The sequence below is a fragment of the Mus caroli genome, unplaced genomic scaffold, assembly GCF_978045245.1.
Source record: "Mus caroli unplaced genomic scaffold, Mus_caroli_1 scaffold_8, whole genome shotgun sequence".
Lineage (NCBI taxonomy): Eukaryota > Metazoa > Chordata > Mammalia > Rodentia > Muridae > Mus > Mus caroli.
The window spans coordinates 111016236-111043115 of NW_028227263.1; the positions used below are offsets into that span (position 1 = coordinate 111016236).

Consider the following 26880-nt stretch of genomic DNA (forward strand, 5'->3'; position numbering starts at 1 on the left):
TAGAACTTCCTGGCATAGTTTCAGGGCTGGTCTGTGACTTCATGGAATGAAACATGCACGTTGCCAGGGTTTTTTGAGCCTTCCCATTTTCCTTAAGGTTTGTCTTATTATTTATATACAGTGTGCACATAGCTCTGGCCTGGGAGAGACCAGCGAAGAGCATCAGACTCCCTGGAGCTAGAGCTGGTGGTGCTGGGAACTGAACCCTGGTCCCCTGGCAGAGCAGCAAGTGCACTCAACTGCTGAGCCATCTCTCCAGCCTGGGGTGATGCTCCCTTAGGAACATTAAGATCTTTATTTTGAATAAAGACTAAAATACCTCTGTGGGACTATGTAGCCAAAGGTAAACGCTAGTAGCAGTGTGGTAGGAAGACGTGTTGAAAGAAATCATGGAACGAATTACTATTAATTCATTGAATCCAGCTCTCTAAAGTTTATGAGTGGCCTTGCTCACATCCTTAGAAAGCCGTACACCATCGAGATGCTTGGACACCCTTGACTTTCCCTGGGTCAGAGTAGTCACTGTGCTGCTTTTAAGCCAGTCTGGGTCGAGCGCCCGTTTTGTGAGTCACACTGAACTAAATTCTGTGGAGAACGCGGAAGGAGTAACCAGGGCTGGAGCTCGTCTAGCATACTAAGCGGGGTAAATGTGGGCTAGACACCCACCTTGTCAAGCAGACACTGTGCCTCATGGTAAGATGGGACCCTACCTCCATGTGATACTCGAGGAGGATACAGGCAAGGCTCCAGATAGTGGCACTTATCCTGAACACGTACGTGTCCAGGCCAGGAGGCAGGAGACTTGGGTGTGGTAGTGTGGCAGCAGCAGGACAGCATGGCTGGAGAACAGATAGGGACAGTGTAGCCTGAGAGTGGAAACAGCTGGCAGTGGAGCACCTGTGCTCCCAAGAGAAAATGGACTGGAGCAGTGTCTCAGGCCGTGGCATGCGTGGAGAATGGATTGAGGCGGGCCGGGTAAAGCCAGAGCCCACCGCTGAGTAATCCTGTTCAGCGGATTCCATGAGACCTAGATATCCAATTAGGGTGCTCAGTAAGCGATTATCTTCCTGCCTGGGAATCCAGCATCGGCGTCACGGAACTTAACTTTGATGAGGGGGACAGAAGCAGGAAGAACAGTCAAAGCAGAGGAGGAGTGACCGGGGGCCTGCTTAGAGTCGGGGGGTGGGGGGGAAGCTGAGCCTCAAGGGTGAGACTTGGAAACAGGACTTGCTTGATAAAGAGGAGGAGGAGCAGGGAAGCAGGGAAGCAGCTCCAAAGTGGGAGCGAAGCTGGCAAGCCCAGAGCCGGGCAGGTGGTGCATGGGGCCAGGATTCTGTGAGCACAGGCACGGTGGAAGGGAGTATAAAAGAGTGAGCATGGCTGGAGTGTGGCTCACATTGCCCTGAGTGACACATGCTGCTGTGGAGGAGGTTACAGGAACTTCTGTGCCACAGTCCAAAAGAATCATAAATCAATGCATTTTTCAAAATGCTTTGGTGGGGACGCCGAGTAGGTGGGTGTGCTGTTGATTTTTTGACAACTTGAAGCCAGCGCAAGTTTTTCTGGGAAGAAGAAACCTCACCTGAGAAAAATGCCGCCATCACACTGGACTGTAATCGGTTAATGATTGACGTGGGAGGGTTCAGTCCATTGGGGCAGTGCCATCTCTGGGCAGGCTGAGCAAGCCATTAAGCAGCACCCTCCATGGCCTTAGCCTTCATTCCTTCCCTGAGTTTCCACCCTGACTCCCTTCATGAGGGACTGGATGTAGAAAGCAAATAAACGGTTGCCTGTCGGAGTTGCTTTAGTCAAGGTGCTTCATCTCAGCAGGAGAATGCAAACTAGGACATTGAGTGAGGTGGGGGGTAAGAAGTGGCTCTCACTTCTCCCTTGCTGTGGGTGTTACATGCTATCCAGGTGACATTCATTTGAATTCTGAGAGAAGCTAGTTGTTACCTAAGTGAGTACACACCAAAGGTTACACCCACTAGATGGGTCTCCTAGGTCAGTAGAGAGGCTGGGGACAAATGGTTTCTGAGACCAAAGATGGCTGTGGGTCTGCAGCCATTCATATAGATGTGCCGCCTTTGGGGAACTTGAGTTTGCACTCCCTTTGTGTAGGGGTTCAGATCTTGGCAGGAGGTGGAGAGAAGAAGGTGTAGTCAGAGTTTTCTAGGAAGTTGACCTGGAAGGACCTTTTTTTTTTTTTTTTTTTTTTTTTAATGGAAGGTGACATTTTTATGTTAATCAGGGCAGAAAGATCAGTGACAACCTGATACTTTCTGTGAGCAGCTTGGTGGCTGGCTGGATACATCAGCCATTCTCTGTAACAATGCCGTTTGCAGTTCTCCAGGGCACAGTTCCTTCTTGCCACCAGTGAGGCCAAACCTCCCAGGTTGAGAACTAGTTCTGGCCAAAACAGCTATGGCTGCGGACTCTAGTTGCAGCTAGACACAGTAGCACACGCCTTTATTCCTAGTACTTAGGAGGCAGAGGCAGGCTGGCCTCTGAATTCCAAGCTAGCCACGGTGACACAGAGAGACCTGGTCTACAAAACAAAGAAACCAAAAAGCCAAACTCCAGTCTCAAGTTGAGGGATTCCCAGGTGACTCTCACTTCTGAGCAGCTGGCTGTAAATCCTGAGGAGCCCTAGCCATTCAGGATGAGCAGTTGGCTAGGTCGAATCCTAGAACTCCGGGACGTGCTGGACTGGAAGGTGGAACAAAGATACAGGCTAGAACCAGCTGAAAGGAGAGATGCAGAGTGGTCCAGAGCATTCAAAACCCAAGCATCTGTTGCCCTTCCTTGTGAGCTCAGGTGGAAGTGCTGTCCTGGCATGGCAGTGTGGCCGTGTGAGGTTTGATGCCAGCAGGGGCAGCTCATCCAAGCTCTGAATAAACAAGTGTTTGCCTTAGGGTTACTATTGCTGGGATGAAACACCTGAGGAAAAGCAACTTGGGGCAGAAAGGGTCAATCTCACCTTACGCTTCCATGTCACGGCGCATCCTTAAGGGAAGCCAGGCCAGGGTCCTGGAGGTAGGAACCCAGGCAGTCAGTGTCCATGGAGGGATGAGTGCTGGCTACTGTCGTACTCTCCAGGGCTTGTTTACTCTCCTTGCTTTTATTTGCCCAGGGGTGGCACTGCTCAGTGAGTTGAGCCCTCCCACACTGATCAAGAAAATGTACCAGGCTTTCCCATAGGCCAGTCTGATGAGTTCCTAGTTGAGGTTCTACTAGACTCTAGCTGGTGTCAAGTCAACATAAAAACTAGCTGGCGTGAGACTCAGTCACTGGCCACGGGCTGAACATAGTTTGCAGCCTAGAGAGGTCAGAGTAATATGATACCGCGTGGCTCAAAGCACTAACCTTCTAGTTACTGGCAAGGCTTACTGACATTCTGAGTCATCTTTGCAGAAATGAGAGGCCCTTTCTGAGTCACCAGCCTCGAGCTGTCTTTTGGGGTCACTTAGGAACAGAGGACTGAGAACAGCCGGGTTCTTGATTTCTGGGGCCTAGAAGTTATTTTCAAGGACAAGGTTTCACTGTGTAGCCCAGGCTGGCTCTGAACTCATGGTTCTCTTGCCGCCACAATCCCCCCTCTCCCCAGCTGACTTTTGATACTGAAGGCTCTTTCAAAGTAGTCGTGCTAAAGATAGGGAGTTGAGGAAGCTGGATTTGTGGCTCCAAAGGCAGGCACTCCATCTGTGTTGGAAAACGGACATTTTCCTATTACCAGCTTGTAGCTGTGTGGGTGAGATTGTTTCAGAAGTGTGTAGAGTGGGAAAGGAGGAGAAGCCTGGGCCGTCTTTCTGTGCCTCCGATTCCATCTGGGAAGCCACACACTGGCATATTCTCTAACAGGTTTCTTCCACCCACCACCCCCTGTCCCGTGGAGGCTACAACCGAGCTCAGAGGCTCACTGACTGCTCTCGCAATCTCGCTCTTCTTTTCGAGACAGGGTCTCACTGTGTAGCTCTGGCAGGCCTGGAACTCACTCTGTAGACCAGACTGGCCTCAAACTCAAAAATCTGCCTGCCTTTGCCTCCTGAGTGCTGAGATTAAAGGTGTGGGCCATTGCTCCTGGCACGAAGCTTATTTTTTTTTTTTTAGTGAAAATACTCAGATTTTTGAGTTCTTGGAATTGTTAATTATTCAAAGACTACAGATTCTTTGTAAGATCGACAGCTTGTACATTGGGTTTCTGTTTTCCAAATGATTTGCTGGTTACGTTTTACTTGATATTAAGATGATATCTCACTTGGTAGTCCAGGCTAGCCTCCAAGTATTGATCCTCAACTGTCTGCTTTGAATGCTGGGATTCCAGGTATGTGCCACCATGCCCCTCCTCAGTAGGGTGTGTGTGTGTGTGTTTGTGTGTGTGTGGTGTGTGTGTGTGTAGTGTGTGTGGTGTGTTTGTTTCCTTTGAAACACAGTCTCAGTGCCCAACCCTGGGTGGCTTGATGCTACAGTCCAGGTGAGAAAGTTGCAGACCACCACACACAGAAGGCCAAGTTGGAGTCCTTTATTAGCTGGCAGCCAAGAGGGGGTCTCTTGCCCAAAGCTCAGGGACAGAGCTTTTCTAAAGGCAAACACCGCAGTGACATTGCTGTCAGGTGTGGGTCAGGGGAACCCGGCAGCATTTATTTTGGCAGAACACATCAGTTGTGTTGTTTTACACATCGGGCTGTGGTCAGGGTCATGGAAAATCCCAACGTGTTACCCCAGAATGCACGATCATTCGGGCGTGCTTAGGGCTCAGCAGTGCCTGAGGCATCCAAGATTGGAGTCAGGGTAAGCTCAGGACAGAATGCCGTCACCTCAGTCACCTCATTGGAACGCTGAGCATAACCCAGGCTTACCTTGAATGTGCGACAGCGTGCTTCAGAGCGGTCTCGGGAATGTCTTTGCAGTGTTAGGATTTGAACAGAAGGAACCTTGAAACACCAACGTGAAGACTGAAGCAGTATAGAAAGTCTGCCTCTGTACCCTCTCCTGGCCTTGCTTATGGTTAGAGTCTATGTGCTCCTGTCCAGCCACTGTAGTTTATTTTCCTTGTCGTGAAGCTTCAGATGTTACAGGTTTAAAAACACATCCTGTGTTGAGTGTCTGTAGTGCACTGGTACTTTGTTTCTTTCCTTTTTTTCCTTCCTAAACACCTTGGCTTTAAATTGGCCTTTAAATGTAGCATGCTTTTTCTACTGTCCTTGATCATAATCAAAACAAGCCAAAAGGGCACAGTGCCCCACTGCCCTTAAAGCCCAGCGCATTACTGGGGCTAAGTAAATCAGCTTGTGTTTGAAGCAGGGTGAACCCGTGGGGTTTCAGGAAGGAAAGGGGGATGGACAGGTGGCTGCTGAGAGGATCTGTCCAGAGCTGGGTTGGAAGAAGCAGCTTAGCTTGGCTGAGGGGACATTGTTAGTCCTGGCAGGTGGGGCACAGGCAGTGCAGTTTAATGTTAGCTGTCAGCAGAGGAAGGCTACGTTGCCATTATGCTGCTATTTATTGAGCATTTATTATGTTTTATTTGTTGTTGTTATGCACGCTGTACTGTGATGGTGAAACAGGCTTTGAGATGAAACAGTGCTTAAGACTCACTACTGCCCATTGGTGGCCTCTTTTTCCATTAATTGTCACTAGAAACAGAGAAGGGCACAACAATTGGTAATCTAACCTCAAATAATCATGTAAACATACATACAAACATCCACACATTATGTTGATAGAAGAGGTTGTACTTATGTTTAGGAGTACACATACACGCTCGTGCACGCGCGTGCACACACACACACACACACACACTTTGGTTTTTGGCAGGGTCTCACTGTAGTTCCGGCTGGCCTAGAAGTTTAGTTCAGACTGTCCTTGAACTCACAGAGATCCACTTGTCTCTGCCTCCTGAGTGCTAGGATCAAAGGCATGCGCCACCACACCCAGCTTCTGTACACATTACTTTTATCAAATGTTTTTAGAGCTGGCTGGACTCAGGATGCTGAGGCAGAGCATCACTGAGTAAGTGGGCAACTTATCAAGACCCTGTCTAAATTCTAAATGTAAACAAAGTAAAAATAGGCCAGAGAGGTAGTTCAGGGGTAGAGTATTGCTTAGACCCTGGGTTCAGTCTCCAGGCACACACACACACACACACACACACACACACACACACAGAGAGAGAGAGAGAGAGAGAGAGAGAGCGAGCATGATAAGGGGGAAAACAGTTGAGTGCTAAAGGTGAAAGTGTGGTTTAGTGGCAGAGCATTTGACTCATCTGTGCATGCCTGGGTTTCATTTCCCTTCAACTTTTCATCCTGCATGCATATGTATTTTTCCTAGCAAACCCAATGTCCTACGCTTAATTCACCATATCTGACATTGTATCACATGCTTCTCACACAGACGGTTACACCCCTTTACCAAGCTTGGATTTATTAGGTAAAAAAAACGTATGCCTATAGAATTGAGCAGACGTGACGTGAGTATATTGTTTACTTCACTCTTTGACTGTGCCCCAATTTTGGAGTGTTGGGTTGTTTCTAATTGTGTCATTAAATTCCCAAAATTACTTACTTAACTTCTCACTTTAAAGTGGCAGTAAAAACATGTCACTTGCTCCTCATCTTGAAATTGTGTCAGAACAATTAAGGAAATGGAGAGAGCTGGATTCTCTTTCCTGCCCTCCCTCCAGTTCTTCCTTATAAGGCTTGCACGTAGAAAGCATCCTCTACCACACTGTGCCCAGACTCTCTGTCTCAGGAACCTAGGAAGATCGTTAGCCAGACTCCAGGCAAATCCTGTGAAGGCCAGGGAGTGTAAAACGTGCTGAGCAGAGTCTCTCCAGCTCAGCCTTCAGGAGAAGCTCCTGAGGGTAGTCAGGCTTGATGTGCAGGCATGCCCTGAGAGGCAAAGCCACCCATGTCCTAATGGGGACTGTGGGAATGGGCACAAAGAGCCACAGAGCAGTCTTCCTGAAGGTGCTTCTGTGACAGAAGGGAGCTAGGCAGCGTGAAAGGAGTCCTACGGGGTTGACCGTATTTGTAGGATGCCGGGTGTGGTAGCACAGTTTGAATAACCCTATCATTGCCAATCACTGTTCAGTAAACTGAGGAGAAAACTAAAGACGTCATTCTTAGAGTCTCACCATATACCCTGGCTGGCCTGAGATTCGTTATGTAGACCACGGACCTTGACCTTCTCTCTGCCTATGCCTCTGCTTCCTGAGTGCTGGGATTAAAGGCATGCACCACCAGGGCGGGCTAAGAAGTCACTTTTGAAAACAACCTCTATCTTAAAGCAGCTTTTGCTGATTGTGTCTTCCACCTCTACCCCCAAAGCCTTTTTGGAAGGAACTGTTCAAGAAAGAATTAGTCAGTCATACTCAGAATGACTAATTACCCAAAAGGAGCTAGCAGAAGGTTGTGAAATGATACCAGAAGAGAAAAGGGAAGAAGAAACCAGAAAACGTTATAGCAAACACATCAGAATTGAACAAATACCTCAGGAATAGCCAGGCACAGTGGTACAGGCCTTTAGCCCTAGCACTCAGGAGGCTAAGGCAGGAGGAGAGTAGAGTTTAAGGCCAGCCTCAACTACACAGTGAAACTTTGCCTCTGAAATAAACTATTTGCTAGTTTGAAAGATAGATTCAAAACAGAGCCATATATATACATACATACATATATATGTATATGTATATATATATGTGTTTGTGAATAAGAATGTTTGCCTGACTGTATGTGTGTGTACCACCTGCATGCAGTGTCTTCAGAGGCCAGAAGGGGGCACCAGATCCCCTAGAACTGGATTTACTGGAGGTTGTGAGCCATCATGTAGGCACAGATCCTCGGTAAGAGCAGCAAGCACTCTTACTTATTGAACCATCTCTCTATCCAACATCTGTACTTTTTATAAAGAGGTAAGGGCCATAAAGGGAAAGGATACATGAGAATCCTACAGAATCTAGAAAAGAGAAAATAGGACCAAACCAGAGTCAGCACCCTGCGGATGGGACTGAGAAAAGCACAGGAGGAGGAGGAGGAGGAGGAGGAGGAGGAGGAGTTGTTTGATAGGCTTGTAAATGGATACAGTTGAGGGAAATTAATCAAAGGTTGGCAGGGAGCCAGGAAAGACAAAGGCCAGCAAACATGTAACACTGGGAGTCAGGGAAGACAAAGACCAGCAAACATGTAACACTGGGAGCCAGGGAAGACAAAGACCAGCAAACATGTAACACTGGGAGCCAGGGAAGACAAAGGCCAGCACACATGTAACACTGGGAGCCAGGGAAGACAAAGACCAGCAAACATGTAACACTGGGAGCCAGGGAAGACAAAGACCAGCAAACATGTAACACTGGGAGCCAGGGAAGACAAAGACCAGCACACATGTAACACCGGAGCCAGGGAAGACAAAGGCCAGCAAACATGTAACACTGGGAGCCAGCCAAACAGGAGGGAAAGGTGAAGCAGAACTGTATTTCCCAGAGAACTGAAGGAAAAGGGAAATTTGAGTTTACAAACTGAAAGGACACAGCTAATCCCAAAGAAAGTTAACCAGCAAAATTATTAGCAGGATGTAACACCACAAAAATGTGCTGTGGTGGAGTGGACCTGTAATCTGGGCAATTAAGAGAAAGAGGCAGGAGGATGAGAGGTTCAAGGTCATCTTGGACTACATAATGGGTTTGATGCCAGCCAAGGATACATGAAACCCTGTATGTATGCATGCATGCATGCATGTGAATATGTGTGTATCTGTACACACACATTAATTCTGAGCCACTGAGATGGCCTGCTGTGTGGCAGCACTTTGGGCATAGCCTGACAATCTGAGTGTGTGGGGAGGAGAGAGCCAACATGACATAGGTGTCCACTCCATGCCCATGAGGTGACACGTGTACACCACTATTGTACGCACAGAAGAATACAAAGTGAAGAGCAGTGTAAGTGTAAGACTTAGCACTGGGGTAGAGCTAAGTGACAGACTGGCTTTATAGTACACACAGCCTCCAGTTTCAGAGAGCAAGAAGAGGGAAGAGATCAATTGCAGGACTTAATAAAGAAATCTCTTAGCGGGGCATGGTGGTGCATGCCTTTGATCTCAGCACTTGGGAGACAGCGGAAGGCGGATTTCTGAGTTTGAGTTCGAGGCCAGCCTGGTCTACAGAAAAAAAAAAAAAAAGAAATCTCTTGCCATTACAGATCACATGACCTAGGAGGAGAGTCATAGGTTACTCTCACCTCAAAATTTTTCATAATCACATGTGAAATTTGGGGATCATGATGGCATTGACTTTGGTAGTACGTATACCTGTAATGCCTGCACTCAAGGCAAAGGCAGGAGGATGGTGAGTTTGAAGCTAATCTCGGCCTACAGTAGAGACTTACATATTAGTCTGTCACAAAAAATTAATTACTTTTGAATGATGCTTATAGAATAAGCAATTGACATGTCACCTTACTCATCTCATCCTATATAAAGGCAGTGTCTTAGTCACTGTTCTGTTGCTGTGAAGAGACATCACAACCAAGGCAACTCTTATAAGAGAAAGCATTCACCTCCCCTTACCCTTTACAATTTCTGAGGTTTAGTCCATTACTGTGGCAGGGAGCATGGCTCTGGAACAGTAGCTACATCCTCATCTGAAGGCCAAGAAAGAGAGAGAGTATAAACCAGGCTTGGGCTTTTGGAACCTTAAAGCCCACTCCTAGTGACACACTTCCTCCAACAAGGCCACATGTGTTCCAATCCTTCTAATCCTTTCAAATAATGCCACTCCCTGGTGGTAAGCATTCAGATACATGAGCCTACGAAGGCCTTTCTTACTCAAACCACCAAAGGCATTATACAAACTCTTTTTAGCCTGGGAAATGATTTTCAAGCTCTGAAAGAAGTTGATAGGAAATATTTAACCCAGACTGTGGACAGATTTTTAAACAATGACAAAAGTGGGGCTTGGCATTGCATGCCTCTAACCTCAGTACTCAGGTGGCAGAAGCAGCCAACAGAAGCCAGACTGGTCTACATAGTGAATTCCAAACCAGCCAAGGCTATTTAGCTAGACTGCATCTCAAAAACAAAACAAGCTAACTAACTAAAAAACTAGACTAGAATAGAATTTTTTAAATGTCAGAAATGCTGTCAGTGTAACTCACATTATTTACTATAGGCCCAAAGATACCTAATGCCACAGCATAAAGTGTATTGGATATAAATAACACAGGCTTCCATGTGTAATGTTGGGATGTATAGTGTAATGACCAAGGAACGATGTGATTACATAACACATGAAGGGGAAGGAGAAAAAGACCAAGGCAATGGAGACATCCTGGATTCTCTTTTATAGCTAGATCAAAATATAGCTATAAATGTGTGTCTATTTCAAAACTAGTAAGTTGGTCTGGGACAGGTCTCAGTTGATAGAGTTGCTTGCATAGATAGCATATAGGAAGCCCTGGGTTTATCCCCAGTTTCCAATAAACCATGTTGTGGTGCCCACCTGTGATCTCGGCACTGGGATCAGAGTTTAAGGGCATCTTCAATTACATCGAGATACTGAAACCAGCCTGAACTCTTTAAGAGCCTGTCTCAAAAACAACAACAACCAATCAATAAATAGATCAGTGGTGTGGTAATACATGCCTGGAATTCTAGCTCCTAAGAAGTGCAGATAGGAGAATTGAGAGATCTGGGTTCATGACCAGGGTAGGCTCCCTAGTGAAGCTGTCTCAAATGCAAAGCCCCATAGGTGTGTTTATGGAAGAAAATTACCCCAAAGCTCAGAAGGGCACACACATGGCCACACTACTCATTGCAGAGCATCAGAAGATAGTACAGAAAGGTAAATAAATTGTCCTGGGTCATCATAGTTAAGAAAGTCACCCTGAATAGTTCCCAAGTTATAAGCAGGACACACACACAGAGAGAGAGAGAGAGAGAGAGAGAGAGAGAGAGAGAGAGAGAGAGAGAACACACAAAGACACAATCACATATGCATTCCCAAAGCAGGACACAAGATACATGAACGTAAAGATGTCATATATATCCAAACTTTTTTTTTTTTAACCAGGGTCTCACTACTCCTGGGTAGCCTGGAGCTTATAATGTAGACCAGGCTGTCCTCAAACTCACTGTTGTGTACTTCCACATCCAACTTCCAAACTTATTTCTAAATTATGAATTATGCATGTAGATGAGTGTATGCTTATGTGTGTGCTTGCACACGTGAGTGCTGTGCCCCAAAAGGCCAGAAGAGGGCATTGGATCCCCTGGAACTGTAGTGCCAGACAGTAGCGAGCCTGCTGGTGTGGGTGCTGGAAACTCAACCTGGGTCAGCTACAAGCGCAGAAAGTGTTCTGGACTGCGAGCCAAGTGTGTGTTGGTTTTGTTTGCAGAAAAAAATAGACTTCACTCTCCCAGTAAAGTGAGCACTCTGGTTCCTGCTTCAGGATAATGTGACAGTTTTCTCATTGATTTATTCATTCCTTTAAATAAAAAGTTTGAGCTAACTAAATATGAAACTCCCTCCTCCCTGTAATTTACCAGTTTCCATCCCGTCTCCACCTCACCCACAACATCACTCTCTCTTCACTTGCAGCCCTGAGAATCAAACCTGGGCCTTGTCTGCGGCAGACGTGCCTGAAAGTATTCCTTAGAGTATTTGTGGAGCAGAGGAAGTGGATGTTGAATGTTTAAAAATGATAAATGAAATCTAGAAATCAGAGGTGTGTTTCAAAGCAGTATGCAGAGTTTTATGGCTTTAGCTAGTGTGATATAGAGTGAGATTGAGAATCTAGATATGAATGGAGTATTCCTTCATGGGATTGGAAAGCAAAGAGTCTGCCAAAAGGACGGATACAGCTAAAAAGCAGATTAATAACTAGAAAATAGGAAGACACTTGGTGAAAATGACAGCCACCAGTGTGACCTCATCCACCAGCGCACTAAGATGGAAGTAATGGAGTAGGAATACAGAAACTACAAACCAGAAGCCGATTGTGACATCACAAGTGCCATGTCTATGCAAATCCATGGTCTGTGAAAAAATGGACTTTATTCTAGGAAAATGGGAATTGCCATGTGTGGCCCCAGAAAACAAATTCTATAGTTTTGATGGGGAATATTTCACCATTCATTACCCTAAAAATATCAGACACTAGGAATTTTCTTTGATTATGACAAGTTTTTCCTGCACTAGGGGTGGGTCTAAGGGCTTTGCATATAAGGTAAATGATCTGTTTCTTAGCCACACCCCTACCCCTCTCTGGAGGATTCTAGGCAGGGGCTCTACCACTGAGCCATACCTTCAGCCCCTCACTGGGGGATTCTAGGCAGGTGTTTTAGTCTTGACCTATAGCTTTAGCTGTCCAGATTCTTAAAAATAATAATAATAATACCACTCTAGGACGCATTTTATAAAGCTGTCACAGTGCCAACATCAAAATGGGAAATTAATTGCAGTTGGTTTTCTTGTGCTACTAAGAATACAGTGACTGAGAATACCGAACTGGTCAATGCCAAACCATTGCTCCTAGGGAAACATGTTTATGTGTGTGTGTGTGTCTGTGTCTGTGTCTGTGTCTGTGTGTATCACACATAGATTATAACCTGGAATCTTGAAACCCCATCCTCGTCAACCATACATTATTTTATGAAGGAGAAGTTGAGATTCAAAAGAATTGAGAGATGTGAGTGATGTCACCGATTCTCCATGCCCCAGCTGGAGTGGAAGTGGACTGAGGACAAGCCTGCACACCGCACCTGGCTGGTTCACGTGCACACAGCCAGTGCTGCTGGCCTCTGGCCTCTCCCTACCTCTGCTAAGACCCAGCACTCGACAGTAGGCACTTTACCTTTGCTCCCTTCTGGGGGACACATGCAGCATGCCCTCCTTTCTTTGAGCTCTTGTCTCGTTTTAATGGCCTGTAGTCCCTGTTTCTCTCTTATGGTTCTTTCTGGAACCCTTTCCAATCCGGCTCAAGTGCATAGCTTCCCCATGAAAGCACTTAGTGAAATGCCCAGTGATCTTGAAGATGCTAAGTCACCCAGCCTTGCTCTTCAGGAGTTGTTCCTGCTGCTGCATCTGAGCCCTTGGGTCCCCTTAAGGCCACTCACTCCTTGGTTTCTAGCCTTGTCTTGAATAAGACCCCAGGTCTCTTCTGTCCACTCTCATTTCTAAGGTCAACATGATCATGGTTCCCAGTGAAGACCCCACTCAGGGATTCCTCCAAATGGAGACCTGAGTATCAGCCCCTTAGTTGTCCAACTTCTTCTGGTGTCCAACAGGCGTTTCAGGTGCAGAGACCAAAGCCCTAGCCTGCCTTGGCCTGCCCTGGCCTGTCCTTGTGTTTCCCGTATCTGTAACTCAAAGCGTCATGCCTGACTGGCATAGGCCGGAAGGCTTTGAAGGCTCTTGCTCATTCAGACCCTCCATGGACCCCCTCAGCAAATCCCACTTCTAAGCACATATAGTGTCCAAAAGGGTGACTGTCTCAAGGCTGTGCCTTTTCTCTGCCTGTGTCACTACAGCAGACCCTTGATGCAAGCCTGGCTTGTTCCCTTATTTTTAAAATAGGTGTAAACAGTGGCGTTCATTATGAGATGTGAATCCTGCCTGGCCTTAAACTTGTCTGCCCACCTCCCGTGACCTCTCTTGTCCCTGCTCATCTCCTTCCCACTTCTGCTTTCGTGACTCTGTCCCTGCTGAAAAGCTAGATCCTGCACATGAGGAAAACATTGTCTCCATCCTGTCTTGCTCCCTGTCCTTCTGGTCCCCTTCCTCTATCCCGCATAGCCAGCCCTTCTGCGCCTGTGTCTCACAGGTGTTCTATGTCTCCATCTTCATGTGAGGGAATGCATGTACTGTTGTTGATCTTTCCGAACCTGGCTTATTTCACCCAGTGGTCCAGTTGGACCACTCAGAACTCTGCAGTTTTGTTTATTGTTTAAAAAAAAAAAGCTTTAAAAGTATAAAGCTAAGTGGCTGGGGAGGTATCTCAGTGGTTAAAAGTACATAGATCTTTTCCAGAGGACCTGAGTTTGATTTCCAGTGCCCATGTCAGGCAGCTTACAACCAGCTATAACTCCAGCTCCCTGGGATCTGACACCCTCTTCTGGCCACACTGGGCACCTGCACCTTTGTGGTGTATACTCACAAAGACACATACATAAAAATCTCTATATGTAGAATATATATGTATTATATAAGTGTGTGTGTGTGTGTGTGTGTGGTGTGTAGCCAAGCATGGTGGTGCATGTCTGTAATCCTAACACGAGGTAGAAGCACAAAGATCTCTTCAGTGCTAGCCAGCCTGGGCTACCTAGTGAGATCTTCTCTCAAAATATAAATCCCCTGTGCTTTCCCAGCTTAATGAATATAAAAACAAACTCCTAACTCCCCTCTGCACACTCCACCCTTCCAAGCTCTTTAAGTTACAGGCCCAGAGTTCGCATCACCTATGGGACAAGGAGATGCGCCCTCTGGTACCCGCCTCCTGCCCTTAATACCTGCTTCCCCTGTACTTCATCTGCACTCAGGCTGCCACGCCCTCCTGGCTGTTCTTCCTGTGAGGCTCCGTGTCATTGCCTTTCCCTCTGGAATCCACTCAGCCGACAGTCACCTCCAGATCTCTGCCCAGACACCACTTCACCAGCATCCACACGCCATCCTTTTTTGAGACAGGGTCACACTCTACAGACCTGTCTGGCCAGGAACTCACAGAGATCCATCTGCCTCAGCCTCCACACCCATGCCCAGAAATGTTTTTCAGATTGATTTATTTTATGCATGTGAAGTGTTTTTCTGCATGTGTGTATATGCACCAAGTGGTGACAGTGGAAATCAGAGGACAGGTTTAGATCCCCTGGAACTGGACTTAGATTGTGAGCTGTCACGTGCCTTTTCCGTTGTTCTCTATGTACTGATTTTGTTGTTTTGGGTCCAGGACTGGATTCTTAGACCTCTTGTTTCCACCCGTTCAAAGCGTGTATGGCTCTCCCAGCTTCTTCCTAGTCTGTTTTTCTCAGGCTTCTGTTTCACCAGCATCTGCATAGGTTTCATGTTGCAGGATTTTCGTACTCCTTCAGAGCAAGGTGTCCCTGGAATAAATGGGGTTAATCCACAGATGCTGCTGGTGGCTTCTGGGCAGGCCCAGTGGAGCCGGTAGAGCCTGCAAGACTTAACCTTCTCACCAGCCTGCTTGTCAGCTGTCACGTGTCACAGCTTTAGTCAACTCGAGGGCAGGAATCCTTCCATCCTAACAGATGGATGGGAATTTAACCAGACAATAAACCATGTACGTGCCGTAAATATGTTTGCCAAGGGCATGGTTCCCAGCGCGGGGCTCTGCACAGCTGTCTCCCCGTGAACGCCCCGACTCTTGGTGAGATGATTTGTTAACTCTGAAACCGCATTTCAGAGAGTTAATGGGTCGTTGGCTTCTCCATTCCCAGCAGCCTAATTATCGGGAGATGGGAGGGAACAGTTTTTACCAACAAAAGTTATTGATGTGAGATTTTTAGAAATGAACCTGCTGTGTTCCTGAGCTGAGTGCCATTATCCTCAAAGGGCCTGAAAACCTTTCGGGCATTGCCAGCATCACGCCTGCGTGCCCTCGGGTACAGATCATCGACTGTGAACAGTCCTCTTACTCTCCTCTTTTAGTACTTACAATGCTATCCAGGCTGCTACTGAAATGTTTTTAGGGATGCAGATCTTCGACAATACAGTTCACAAGGCTGGAGAGGTGGGTCAGAGGTTAAGAGCACTTACTGCTCTTCTGAAGGACCTGAGTTCAGTTCCCAGCACCTATACTGTCAGCGCATAGCTGCCTGGAACTCTGGCTTCCATTGCTCCAACACCCTCTGCTGGCTCTGCAGGATTGTGCGTGTGAGTGTGTATGCGCACTCCACATAAATGAACAAGAATGCAGTTCATCTGTCTTTCTGCTTCCTTCTGTTGTTGTCGTCAGACACGTTTTTATTCTTCCACCAAATACTGCTCCCCACTCAGTACCTGTGCAAATTAAAATTCGAAGTATTGGTCCACTTGGCGCTCTACAGAGGGTAACTACCACTGATGTACGTTTTCATTGGCGAGATCCACCAGACAAAGTATAAATTGCTGTAGAACTGGGGAAGCGTTTGAGCGAGGCAGATGTTCTCTTAGCATGAAGCAGATGTAAAACCTGCGAGTGTCTGTCTAATAAAGGATAGCATTTGGTTCTAGACAGCTGGTGCCAAGATTACCAATTAATCATGTTTGAATGCGTTCTTTACTAATTAGATCCCTCTTTGGTTTTTACTGTTCTGGGTATAGTAAAGAGGGGGAAGGGCACGGAAGCCTTCCGCTCTTTATACTTTGAATAACCCCTCTTCTTTTATAAGCCTTTGTTTTCCCCCTTAGAGCCCTATAGGAAACGAAGCCCAAAGCTGTGACTGACTGAGCTGGCTCCCCTGCTGTGACTGTAGGTTCAGAGTTAGGATGCTCTGTTAAAGGCAGTAGCTAGCCAGCACTGTGAATGCGCAAAGGCAGCTGGAGAAAAGAGGAATGTAATTACACTTAACGTGGGCTTATTTTTGTTTTTATTTATTTATTTATTGCATGGACAAAAGCTAGTATTTGCTCAGTTAGCATCAATAGGCAGTCTCCATGGTTATTTGACTGGGTGGGAATTTGAGCGGTGCAGAAGCACAGGATAGCAGTTTGGTCTTATGTGATCAAAGCAGTAAGTCGTGTGTTTGCAAAGATTAAAGATGGCCAGGTTGGTGTAATCACTAGGAAAGGTTGTGAATGATAAGTCAGAACCACTGTAGAAGCCGAGAAGGGGCACGTTCCCCATCGTCCTTTGCCTGAAGCGGAGATGCTGAGGTTGATTTGGGACTGGTGGTTTTCCATTGTCTTTGTTTGTTTGCCTTTGTACTATGGTGTGTAAGCTAGGCTGTCTGTACTTCTGGGGTGCATCTACGGCGCTCTTCCTTGTTGTTCTTCATTTGCTTTCGAGACAGGGTTTCTCTGTGCAGCCCCGGCTGACCTGGAACTCCCTATGTAGGCCAGGCTGAGCTCAAACTCAGAGATCTGCCTGCTTCTGCCTCCTGAGTGCTGAGATTGAATGCATGTCCCACCATGTGCAGCACCGCCAGCCCCTTTAAAACTTTGATTTTTGATATGAAATCTCACTCTGTAGCCCAGGCTGGACTTTGTGATTCTCCCGTCTCCACCTGGATAATGGAAGTACAGACCTGAGCCACCATGCCTGCAGACCCCGCCTCCTTGTCCTCCTCTTTCTCTCTCCCTTGCCCCTCCTTCCTCTCCCCCTTCCCCTTCCTCCTTCCTCCTTCCTCCTTCACACCCTTCTTCTTCATGCCTCTTACTCCTCTCTTTCCTCCTCTTCTTTAGCGCTTATTTTCTATGAAAGAAAGTTCTGTATATAAAGCTTGTACTCACACGGTCCTAGAAGGAACAGGACCAGCTAATAGTTTGCTGGAGTTAATAGTTGGATATTTTGGCATTCTTATAAAATTTCTTTTAAGTTGTGCTTGTGTGTGCATGTGCATGTGTATGCACATGTGTATCTGTGTGTGCATGCGCGTGGGTGTGGGTATGTGGTATCGTGGCACATCTGTGTAGGTCAGCGGACCTCTTTCAGGAGGCTTTTCTCTGCTTCAGCCACGTGGGCTCAGGATGGAACTCAGGTAGTCGGGCTTGATTGCAGGCTACCTGCTCAACCATCTCAACAGCTTGTGCCGAGACACTCTAGTTCTTAGGAATATCTTTTTAATGATTTTTCCACAAGCACATGAGTGGGTTCTTCATGTTTTTATATTTTACAGAAGTTTTTCATGTATGTGTGTGTGTGTGTGTGTGTGTGTGCGCACGCACATTCATATGTGTACATGTATGGACCATATATTTGCCAAGACAGGTGTACAGAGGTCAGAGGATAGCTTGTGGGAGTTTGTTCTCTCTTTCTACCAAGTGGGTCATGGGATGGAAGTCAGGTTGTCAGGCTTGGCAGCAAACACCTTTATCGTCTGAGCCCACTCACTGGCCCTAATTCATAGTGCTTTAAAGGATAGAAAAAGTATGTAAAGGGTGGGAGAAATACGCTAATTTTCAGGTCAGAAGATAAGTAGCCCAAGTGGTTCTTTTTTTTAAAAAAATGTTGTTTTAACTTTTATATGTACAGTTATATGCCTGCATGTTTGTGAGTGTAGTGGGCATGCAGTACCCTAGAAGGAGGCATCAGGTTCCCCGGGGCTGGAGCAACCGAGGGTTGTGAGTTACCATGTGCATGCGGGGACTGAGCCCATGTCCACTGTAAGGTCAGCCACCCCTCTAGCCCATGAATGGCTCTTTTAGTAAAATGTTTATTACTCTCTGAAAACCAAAATCATGCAGGTAGGAATGAGCAGAGACAAGCTGAGATGAGGATTTAGCAGCTTGGCAGCAGATGTGAGCGTTTCTGAACTCTTCCCGGCTGCCTGAGGTCTGTGGAGTATGGATCTCTGTGTTAGCGAGTATATTACACCACTTTTTACACAGTGTGACGTCAGCTCGGGGGCCTGGCTTTTGGAACACTGGAGTAAAGGGGTCTGTGGTGGCAGAGAGTATAGCTTTTAAAATCAATTATGCTTTTGAAGATAAAAGTGTGTATGGAGTCTCTTTATTGCTGAGCCATCTCTCAAAGCCCAGAGAGCGGAGAACTCTTTATCACATAGGTCCAGTGGTGATTTGTGGATTTCTCTGTAGTTGTAAGTTGTATGAAGCCATGAACTTTGAAATACACCTTAAATGAAACAAGTTCTGTCAGGTTTAAAAAAAAGAAAAAAAACATTTTATGGAAACACATCTATCTACAAGAGTAGAGAGAATGACCTGGCCCATCCCCCATCATCAGCTTTCTTTTGGTTGTTTTGAGGCAGGGTCCCTCCATATAGTCTCCAGGTCAGCCTTGAACTCGTGACCCTCCAGTCTCACCCTCCAGCTGGCGGGACTGCAGGCACGAGCCTCCATGCCTCGCTATGTTAAGATTTCTGGTATGTGCAGAGTCTCCTTTCTCTCCTAAACTCTGTAGTTCCGTATCTTGTTTCTATAGTAACAGTGGGCGTTTCAACAAAACTAGGTCAAGTAAACCCAGTAGTTCTCACTTTGTTTCAGGAAGTAGAGCGAGAAATCTCATTCAGGACGGAATGTGGACTGTACTATTCTTACTACAAGCAGATGCTGCAGGCTCCGACCCTCCTGCAAGGTAATCCCGGCGACAGCTACTGATGCGGGCATGCTGACTCCTCTGCCCTGTTTCCTCAATCCTCTCCCTTCCCCTCTTTGCACCTGATGCATTGGTGTGTGTGTGTGTGTGTGTGTGTGTGTGTGTGTGTGTGTGTGTGTGCGTGTGTGTGTGTGTACACGTGTTTGTTTTGCTTTGAGACAGGGTCTTTTTACATGGCCCTGGCTCTCCTGGAACCCATGGTGTAGACCAGGCTGACCTTGAATTCGGAGATCCACCTGCCTCTGCCTCCTGAGTGCTGGGATGAAGGTGTCACCACACCTGGCTCATAATTTTAAATGTGTGAATGTCTCACCTTCATACATGTCTGTGTACCACATGTGTTCTTGGTGCCTGTGGAGGTCAGAAGAAGGTATTGGGTTCCCTAAGATTGAGTTACAGATGGTTGTGAGCTACCATGTTGGTGCTGGGAATCAAACTGGAAGAGCAGCCAGTACTCACTGAGCTATCTCTTGAGCTTCCGAAGCTTCTGGTTTTATTTTATCAGATTATAATCCCTTTCATGGTATGTGTCTTCTCACTTTTCAAAGAGGGGATGGGGGGGTGGGGGGGGAGACGGGGGCACGGGGTGGGGGCGGGGCGAAGGAGACGGGTAATCTGTCCCAGGAAACCAGAGCAATGAAATCCCCACTGCTTCCAGTACCTTGCACACACTCACCATGGGAACACCTGAGATGCCACGACCCAGCATCTCTTGTGTGTGCTGGCCCTCTCTTCTCGAGAGTTTATCTCAACAGTTTTAGTTTAGCCTCTGACTCTGCCTTCAGCATCCTGGCTAATTCTGAATTTCTTTTTTGTCAGTATCAAAGCCACAATATCTGGTTTGGCAAAAGTCAGAGTCCCTGAAAATTTCAGGTAACCTCTCAGGATGCTGAGGGCAGGGGTGGCGCTGTGGAGCTGGGTCTCTGCCCCCTCGATGCTGGCATGAGCGCAGGTCAGGGTCTCAAGAGCAGTAGTTCCTCAGAATGTACCTGCAACAGAAGTGTGTTCTGACGAGAGTCTGCTCCGTCCTGTGAGGTAGCTCTTCCTCCCTGGGCCGTCTGTAGGCATAACACGGGGTAGATTTGTTTCTGTAAGTCCCAGCCTATGAGCCCCTGCCACGTGGCAAAAACAACTCTGATGTCACTGACAGTTGGCCCAGGCCTAGTGGTAATGAGTAGTTTTGAAGAAGAAATCCTCTCTTAAGAAATGCTTTGACGGGCTGGTGAGATGGCTCAGTGGGTAAGAGCACCCAACTGCTCTCCCGAAGGTCTAGAGTTCAAATCCCAGCAACCACATGGTGGCTCACAACCATCCGTAACAAGATCTGGCTCCCTCTTCTGGAGTGTCTGAAGACAGCTATAATGTACTTACATATAATCAATGAATAAATCTTTAAAAAAAAAAAAAAAGAAATGCTTTGATAAATCCCATGTGTATATATAATGCTTTTGGTCACTCTCACCATCCCCATTACCCACTGTCATTCCCCTGCATCCGTTAAGCCTTGCTTCCTTCCCAGCAAGGTTCCCACCTACCTCCATGTGGGGTGTGTGTGTGTTTTGTTTTGTTTCATTTTCTTTGTGACCCACTGAGTTCAGACACGGTTGCCAGCATAATCATTTTTGGGTATTTACTGGAGCCTGGGCAACTTCACAGTGGTTATACCATTAAAGAGAATCAATCCCCTGACTCCACTAACGTTACTGCCAATAGCTTCTCAGGGGATGTGTGGGGGGCATTCTAATTTTCAGTGGTCGTTTCTAGTGTTTTTGAGACGCCTCCATCCATCCTAGTTCCCACAGCTGCTGTCCTGGTTTACACTCCCACCGGGAGCTGGCAATGCTTCCTCTGTCCTAGAATCGTCTCCAGTACTTGTTGTCATTTTCTTTCTTCATGACGGTCATTCTGACCAGCACGAAATGAGATCTCAAGTTGTTTCAGTTTGCATTTCCCTGATGGCTAATGATGGCAAACACTTTTTAAAATATTTATCAGCCATTTCTGTCCTTTATTTTGAAAACTGTTCAACAGTTCATTAGCCCATTTATTGATTAGCAGTTTTATTTTTATGATGTTCAGTTTTTACAGTTTTTTTAAATGTAGCCTAGGTATTAATCACCTGTATGAGGTGTAGCTAGCAGAGATTTTCTCCAGTTCTACAGGCGTTTGTATCCACTCTGATTGTCCCCCTGCTGGGCAGACGCTTTTTGATTTCGTGACATCACCTGTGTCAGGTTGGGGTGCCGCCCCACTGGGGTTCTGTTCAGAAGTTTGTAAGTGTGCCTGTGTTGTGGTGCCAGCCTTCTGGGTTGGCGGGCTCTGTGGTTCACTCCGAGCTGTTCTGACCACACTCTGAATGGAATGCTAGAGCAGTGCGTCGTGCCGGGTGAATGGAGGAGTATACACTGGTCGTCATTCACTCTAGCTTTGTCTTCACACACCTTTAGGTTTCCATGGCTTAATCTATGACAATAAAACTGAATCCATGAGGACGATCAACCTCCTTCAACGAATGAACATTTACCAAGAAGTTTTTCTCAGTGTTTTATATAGAGTTCTCCCCATACAGGTATGCAGTGTTCTCTGTCCTTGGGTTTGTAGGGGCTGATGTAGGTCGATGCTGCCACCACAGAGTGGGTGTTTCACCGCTGACTTCAGCTGCCTCGGTAGAGAATCGTCGCTGTGGGCACTGTGTTTGCTTTGTTTGTTTGCTATCATTGTTGTTTTTAATCCTATAAGCTATTGTTATTTTATTTTACAAGTAGAGCCTCCTGGCTTATATCATAATTGTGCATGCAGTCTAAAGCTTGAGAAATCGTTTCATTTGAAAAAGTGTAGCCATTCCTCTATGTGTAACCTGTTACTCTTGGGGTTGTTTGTTTGTTTGTTTGTTTGTTTTCAAGACTGGATTTCTCTGTGTAGCCCTGGCTGTCCTCTCGCTCTGTAGACCAGACTGGACTCCCAACACGTGGAGATCCTCCTGCCTCTGCCTCCCAAGTGCTGGGATTAAAGGCATGCCCCACCACTGTCTGTCTCTGTGACTTGTCTTCATGATTTAAAAAAATATGCATGACATCGTCAGATCACAATCGGCACTTCTCACATGAATGAGGCAGAGTTAGGGAAGGTTAGACCTTGCTTTGTCTGGAGGTCTCCTTGCATCGCAGTTGAAGAAAGACAGCTGCTTGCTCGTAGGTGGAGAGCCGTGATGATCCTGCTGCCGGGGCCAGCTGCAAGCTCAACATTTCCTTTTTACAGACATGTTCTATAAGGATTTCATTTATTTTAGATTTTGTATATGTGTGTATGTGTGCTTGCGTAGAGGTTTGTGCATGTGAGTGTAGGAACATACGGAGGAGACTAGAGGCATTAGAGTCTCCAGGAACTGGAGTTACAAGCAGTTGTGAGCTGCCAAGCATAGGTGCTGGGAACTGAACTAAGGTCCCCTGCAAGATCCATATGCACATTCAAGCACTGAGCCAGCTCCCTGAGCCCCTCCATGTAGACTGACTTACTCTCTAGGCCCCTCTGTGTGAACTGGCTCCCTAGGCCCTTCTGTGTGAACTGCCTCCCTAGGCCCCTCTGTGTGAACTGGCTCCCTAGGTCCCTCTGTGCGAACTGGGTCCCTAGGCCCCTCTGTGTGAACTGGCTCCCTAGGCCCCTCTGTGTGAACTGGCTCCCTAGGTCCCTCTGTGCGAACTGGCTCCCTAGGTCCCTCTGTGTGAACTGGCTCCCTAGGCCCCTCTGTGCGAACTGGCTCCCTAGGTCCCTCTGTGCGAACTTGCTCCCTAGGCCCCTCTGTGTGAACTGGCTCCCTAGGCCCCTCTGTGCGAACTGGCTCCCTAGGTCCCTCTGTGCGAACTGGCTCCCTAGGCCCCTCTGTGTGAACTGGCTCCCTAGGCCCCTCTGTGTGAACTGGCTCCCTAGACTCTACCATGTGAACCAGTTTGTTCTCTAGGCTCCTCTGAGCCAGCTCCTTAGTCCTCTCTGTGGATATTTTTTTTTAAATGCCAGTAAGGAGGGTTGGGACATCTGCGATAAACTCCATGGTGTGGGAATGAACCAAGGGCCTGGTGTGTTCAAGGCAAGGTGTTTAAGTGAACATAGCTGCCATGGGTGCGTATGTTTGAATGCTTGATCCCCCGTTGATAGAGCTGCTTGGGAAAGGTTAGGAGGTGTGGCCCTTTTTGGAGTAGGTATGTGTTGGATGGAGGTAGGCTTTAAGGCTTCAAAAGCCAACACCATTCCCAGTTAGCTCTGCCTCTGCCTCCTGTTTGTGGATCCAGCTCTAGTCTGCCTTCTGTGCTCCCGCCATGATGGTCATGAACTCGCCCTCTGAGAGTGTGAGCCCCCAGTAAACTGTTGGTCACTATATCTCTTCACAGCAGGGGAACAGTAGCTAAGATACTAGGCACATGGCTACCGCTGAGCTGTGTCCCCAGCCCTGATGACCAGACTTTACTGTTGTCTTTTACAGAAATATCTAGAACCTGTTTATTTTTATATCTACACTCTTTTCGGGCTCCAAGCAGTCTATGTCACGGCCCTTTATATAACCAGCTGGCTCCTTAGCGGCACCTGGCTGTCGGGACTGTTGGCAGCCCTCTGGTACGTCACCAACAGGTGAGTTGGGGCAGTTCACTTCTCTTTCCTAGTTTTAAGTCAGGAGAAGTGACTGTTTTCTTATGCAGAGGATGCCTGTGAACACCGTACAGTTTAGGTATTCCCTCAACAGTAGAGAGGTGTGTGTGAAAGTATGCATGTGAATGTAAGGGTGTGTGAGTGGGTGTGTATGAGTGCCTGTGTGTAAATGTGAGAGAGAGAGAGAGAGAGAGAATGTGTGTGTGTGAGAGAGTGTTTGTGTTGAATGTGTTTGTGGGTGTATGTGAGAATGTGTATATGTGAAAGTGTATGTGAGAGTGTGTGTGTGTAAATAATTGTGGGTGGGTGTGAGAGTGAGTATATGTGAAAGGTTTGTATGGGTTTGTGGGTTTATATGAGAATGTGTATGTGAGTATGTGTGTATGTGAAAGTGTGTGTGAGTGTGTATGAGTGTGTATATGTATATATGTGAGTGTGTATGTGTGTGAGTGCATGCATGAGTGTGTATGTGAGAGTTTGTGTGTGTGTGTGAAAGTGTGTGCATGCATGTGTGTGAGAGAGTGTGTGACTATCTGTGTGTGAGTGTGCATGTATGTGTGTGATAGAGTGTTTGAGTATGTGAGTTTGTGTGTGTGTTGCCCCCAGGGTATTGTATTTGCTCTGGAGGCATTCTACTACTAAACTATGTCCCAGATTTTCCTGGTAACTTTTAAGCTGTGTGACAGGGTCTCACTACATTGCTAGGCTGTCTTTAAACTCACTCTGTAGCTCAAGCAGGGTTGGAATTCAGATCCTTCTGCCTCTGCTTTCCTAGCTGCTAAGGCCTCCCCAGCACACCCAGCTTCCCTGTCCATCATGACAGGATTTGCAGCAAATACACAGTGCTGTGTTATTATGTAATTAGTTTGTTATTTAGTATTATCAATATATATTTCCATATATTCAAGAGTATTAGCAGGAAAGATTATTGGCTTATACCGTATAATTCTAGCACTCAGAAGGCTAAGGCAGGAGGATCACCTCAAGTCTGAGGGCACCCTGAAATATAGCAAATCACCGACCAGCCTGGCTGGGATACATGAGACCCTGGCCTTAAAGAAAGATATTGAATTGTTGAATTGAAGAAAATATATATTTTCTTCTTAACCTTATAAAAAATACTTTTAAATTTAGTCCTACGTATTTAAGTGTTTGCCTACATATGTATATGCACCACATGTGTGCCTGGTACCTATGAAGGCAGGAGTAGAAGGTATCGGATTCTCTGGAACTAGAGTTAGAAACAGTTGTGAACTGTCATGTAGGTGCTGTGACCTAAAGCTGGACCCCCTGCGAGAACAGCAAGTGCTTTCTCCAGCCCTACCAAAGTTATTTTTTATTGTAAGTCTAGCGAGTACTTATAATGTGCTCAGCACTTTACAAAATCTATCCTATTAACAGCCCTACATGGGGCTGAGTTTGGTGGTGTGCCAAAAATAGAGACAAGCAGATCTCTGAGTTCTAGGCCAGCCTGGTCTATGTAGCGCGTTCTAGGACAGCCAGGGCTACATAGAGATTTTCATACCCTGTCTGAAAATCAAACAAGCCCCTAAGGTAGATACCATAACCTCTGTTTAGAGGTGTGAACCTTGACTCAGAAGGGCGTCACCTGCGCTCTCACACTCTGAATGGCCCTGTCATTTTTTTTTATTTTTTTGAGGTTGTTATCAGTTACCCAGTCTGTGCATGTGTGTTTCTCAGAACTGATTGAATTAAGCAGAGGTGAAAGCTTGCCTCCGCTTGCCTTCTGGAGGAGGGCTACATTCCAGTGGGGTAATTCATTCGAAAAGGCCATCAGCAAGCCTCAGTGTCAGACATAAACCACTAAGAAGGGGAGAGCCTTGGGGGCTGGAGAGATGGCTTGACCCTGGCTGCTCTTGCAGAGGACCTAGGTTTGGTTCTTAGTACCCACATTGCAGATCATGACTGCCTGTAACTCCAGTTCTAGGGGATGCAGTGCCCTCTTCTGGTCACTGCTGGCAAAACATTCATATACATAAAAATCTTTAAAAGCAAAGAAAGTGTTTGCCTACAGCATCTAGAGATCAGTGAGGAGGAGTTTGGTGTGGGCCTCCGTGGCCTCGGTACCCTGGCTAACAAGGGCAGGTCTGATGCTGTTGGTCCCAATTTCATGCCAGGAGGACAATATTGATGATGATCGATGATGATGACAGTTGCTACTGAGAGCCAGTGGCTAGAATCTGTGTGTCCCTCAACTAAAGGCCCTCTAGCTTTCCTGCTCGAATCCCTTGAGGAAGTTGTTGCAAGGACCATCTTGGCTGTGATTTTGGCTGTCTGTGTTCTCTTCCTACAGAATGGACACCACAAGAGTCGAGTTTACCATCCCGCTGAGAGAGAACTGGGCTCTGCCTTTTTTTGCAATTCAGATTGCAGCAATTACCTACTTCCTGAGACCAAATTTACAGCCTCTTTCTGAAGTAAGTTTCTAGAACACTTTAATTACTTCTAAGTGTGTGTGTATGTGTGTGTGTGTGTGTGTATGGATACGTGAGTCTGTGTGAGAGTGTGTATACCAGTGAATGTGTGTGAGTGTATGGTTGAGTGTGTGAGTGTATATGAGTGTAAGTATATGAGTGTTGGTTACAAGTGAGTATGTATGAGAGTGTATGCGTGTGTGTTGTCTCAGTGTGTGTATCTGTGTGTCCATACATGTGTGTGTGTCTAGGTGTGTTGGGTGCCACATGCAGAGATCAGAGGAAAAACTCAGGGGAGTTATTTTTGATCCTGCCATCTGTAAGACCCTGGGGTTCTTAGTGTCCCCGCCCATGGAGCTGTCTTGCTAGTTCAGTTTCTAGGGTACTTTTTAATCCGCTGGTTTTGTCTAAGAAAAAAAAAAAAACCTACAGTCCATAGGGACAGCTCTCATCCCATAGCCGGATTTGTTGTTTTTAAGTTTTGTGTGCATGCATGTGTCTGTGGATGTAGGTACTTGGGTCCTGGTACCCGTGGAGGTCAG

At 46.7% G+C, this 26880-nt stretch overlaps 1 protein-coding gene across 3 annotated transcripts in view; it reads left to right on the forward strand.

Moving 5' to 3' along the window:
• Positions 1–26880, forward strand: part of Dpy19l3 (dpy-19 like C-mannosyltransferase 3) — a 69914-nt gene that overhangs the window by 5954 nt on the left and 37080 nt on the right. For all 3 annotated transcript variants that reach the window (XR_015047977.1, XM_021168101.2, XM_029479874.2), the window contains exons 4-7: positions 19151–19241; positions 21710–21831; positions 23740–23885; positions 26218–26341. Coding sequence is in view for 2 of the 3 variants with exons in the window: in XM_021168101.2 (XP_021023760.1) it covers positions 19151–19241; positions 21710–21831; positions 23740–23885; positions 26218–26341 (483 nt within the window). In the remaining variant the exon portion in view is untranslated. The remainder of the gene's footprint in view (positions 1–19150; positions 19242–21709; positions 21832–23739; positions 23886–26217; positions 26342–26880) is intronic.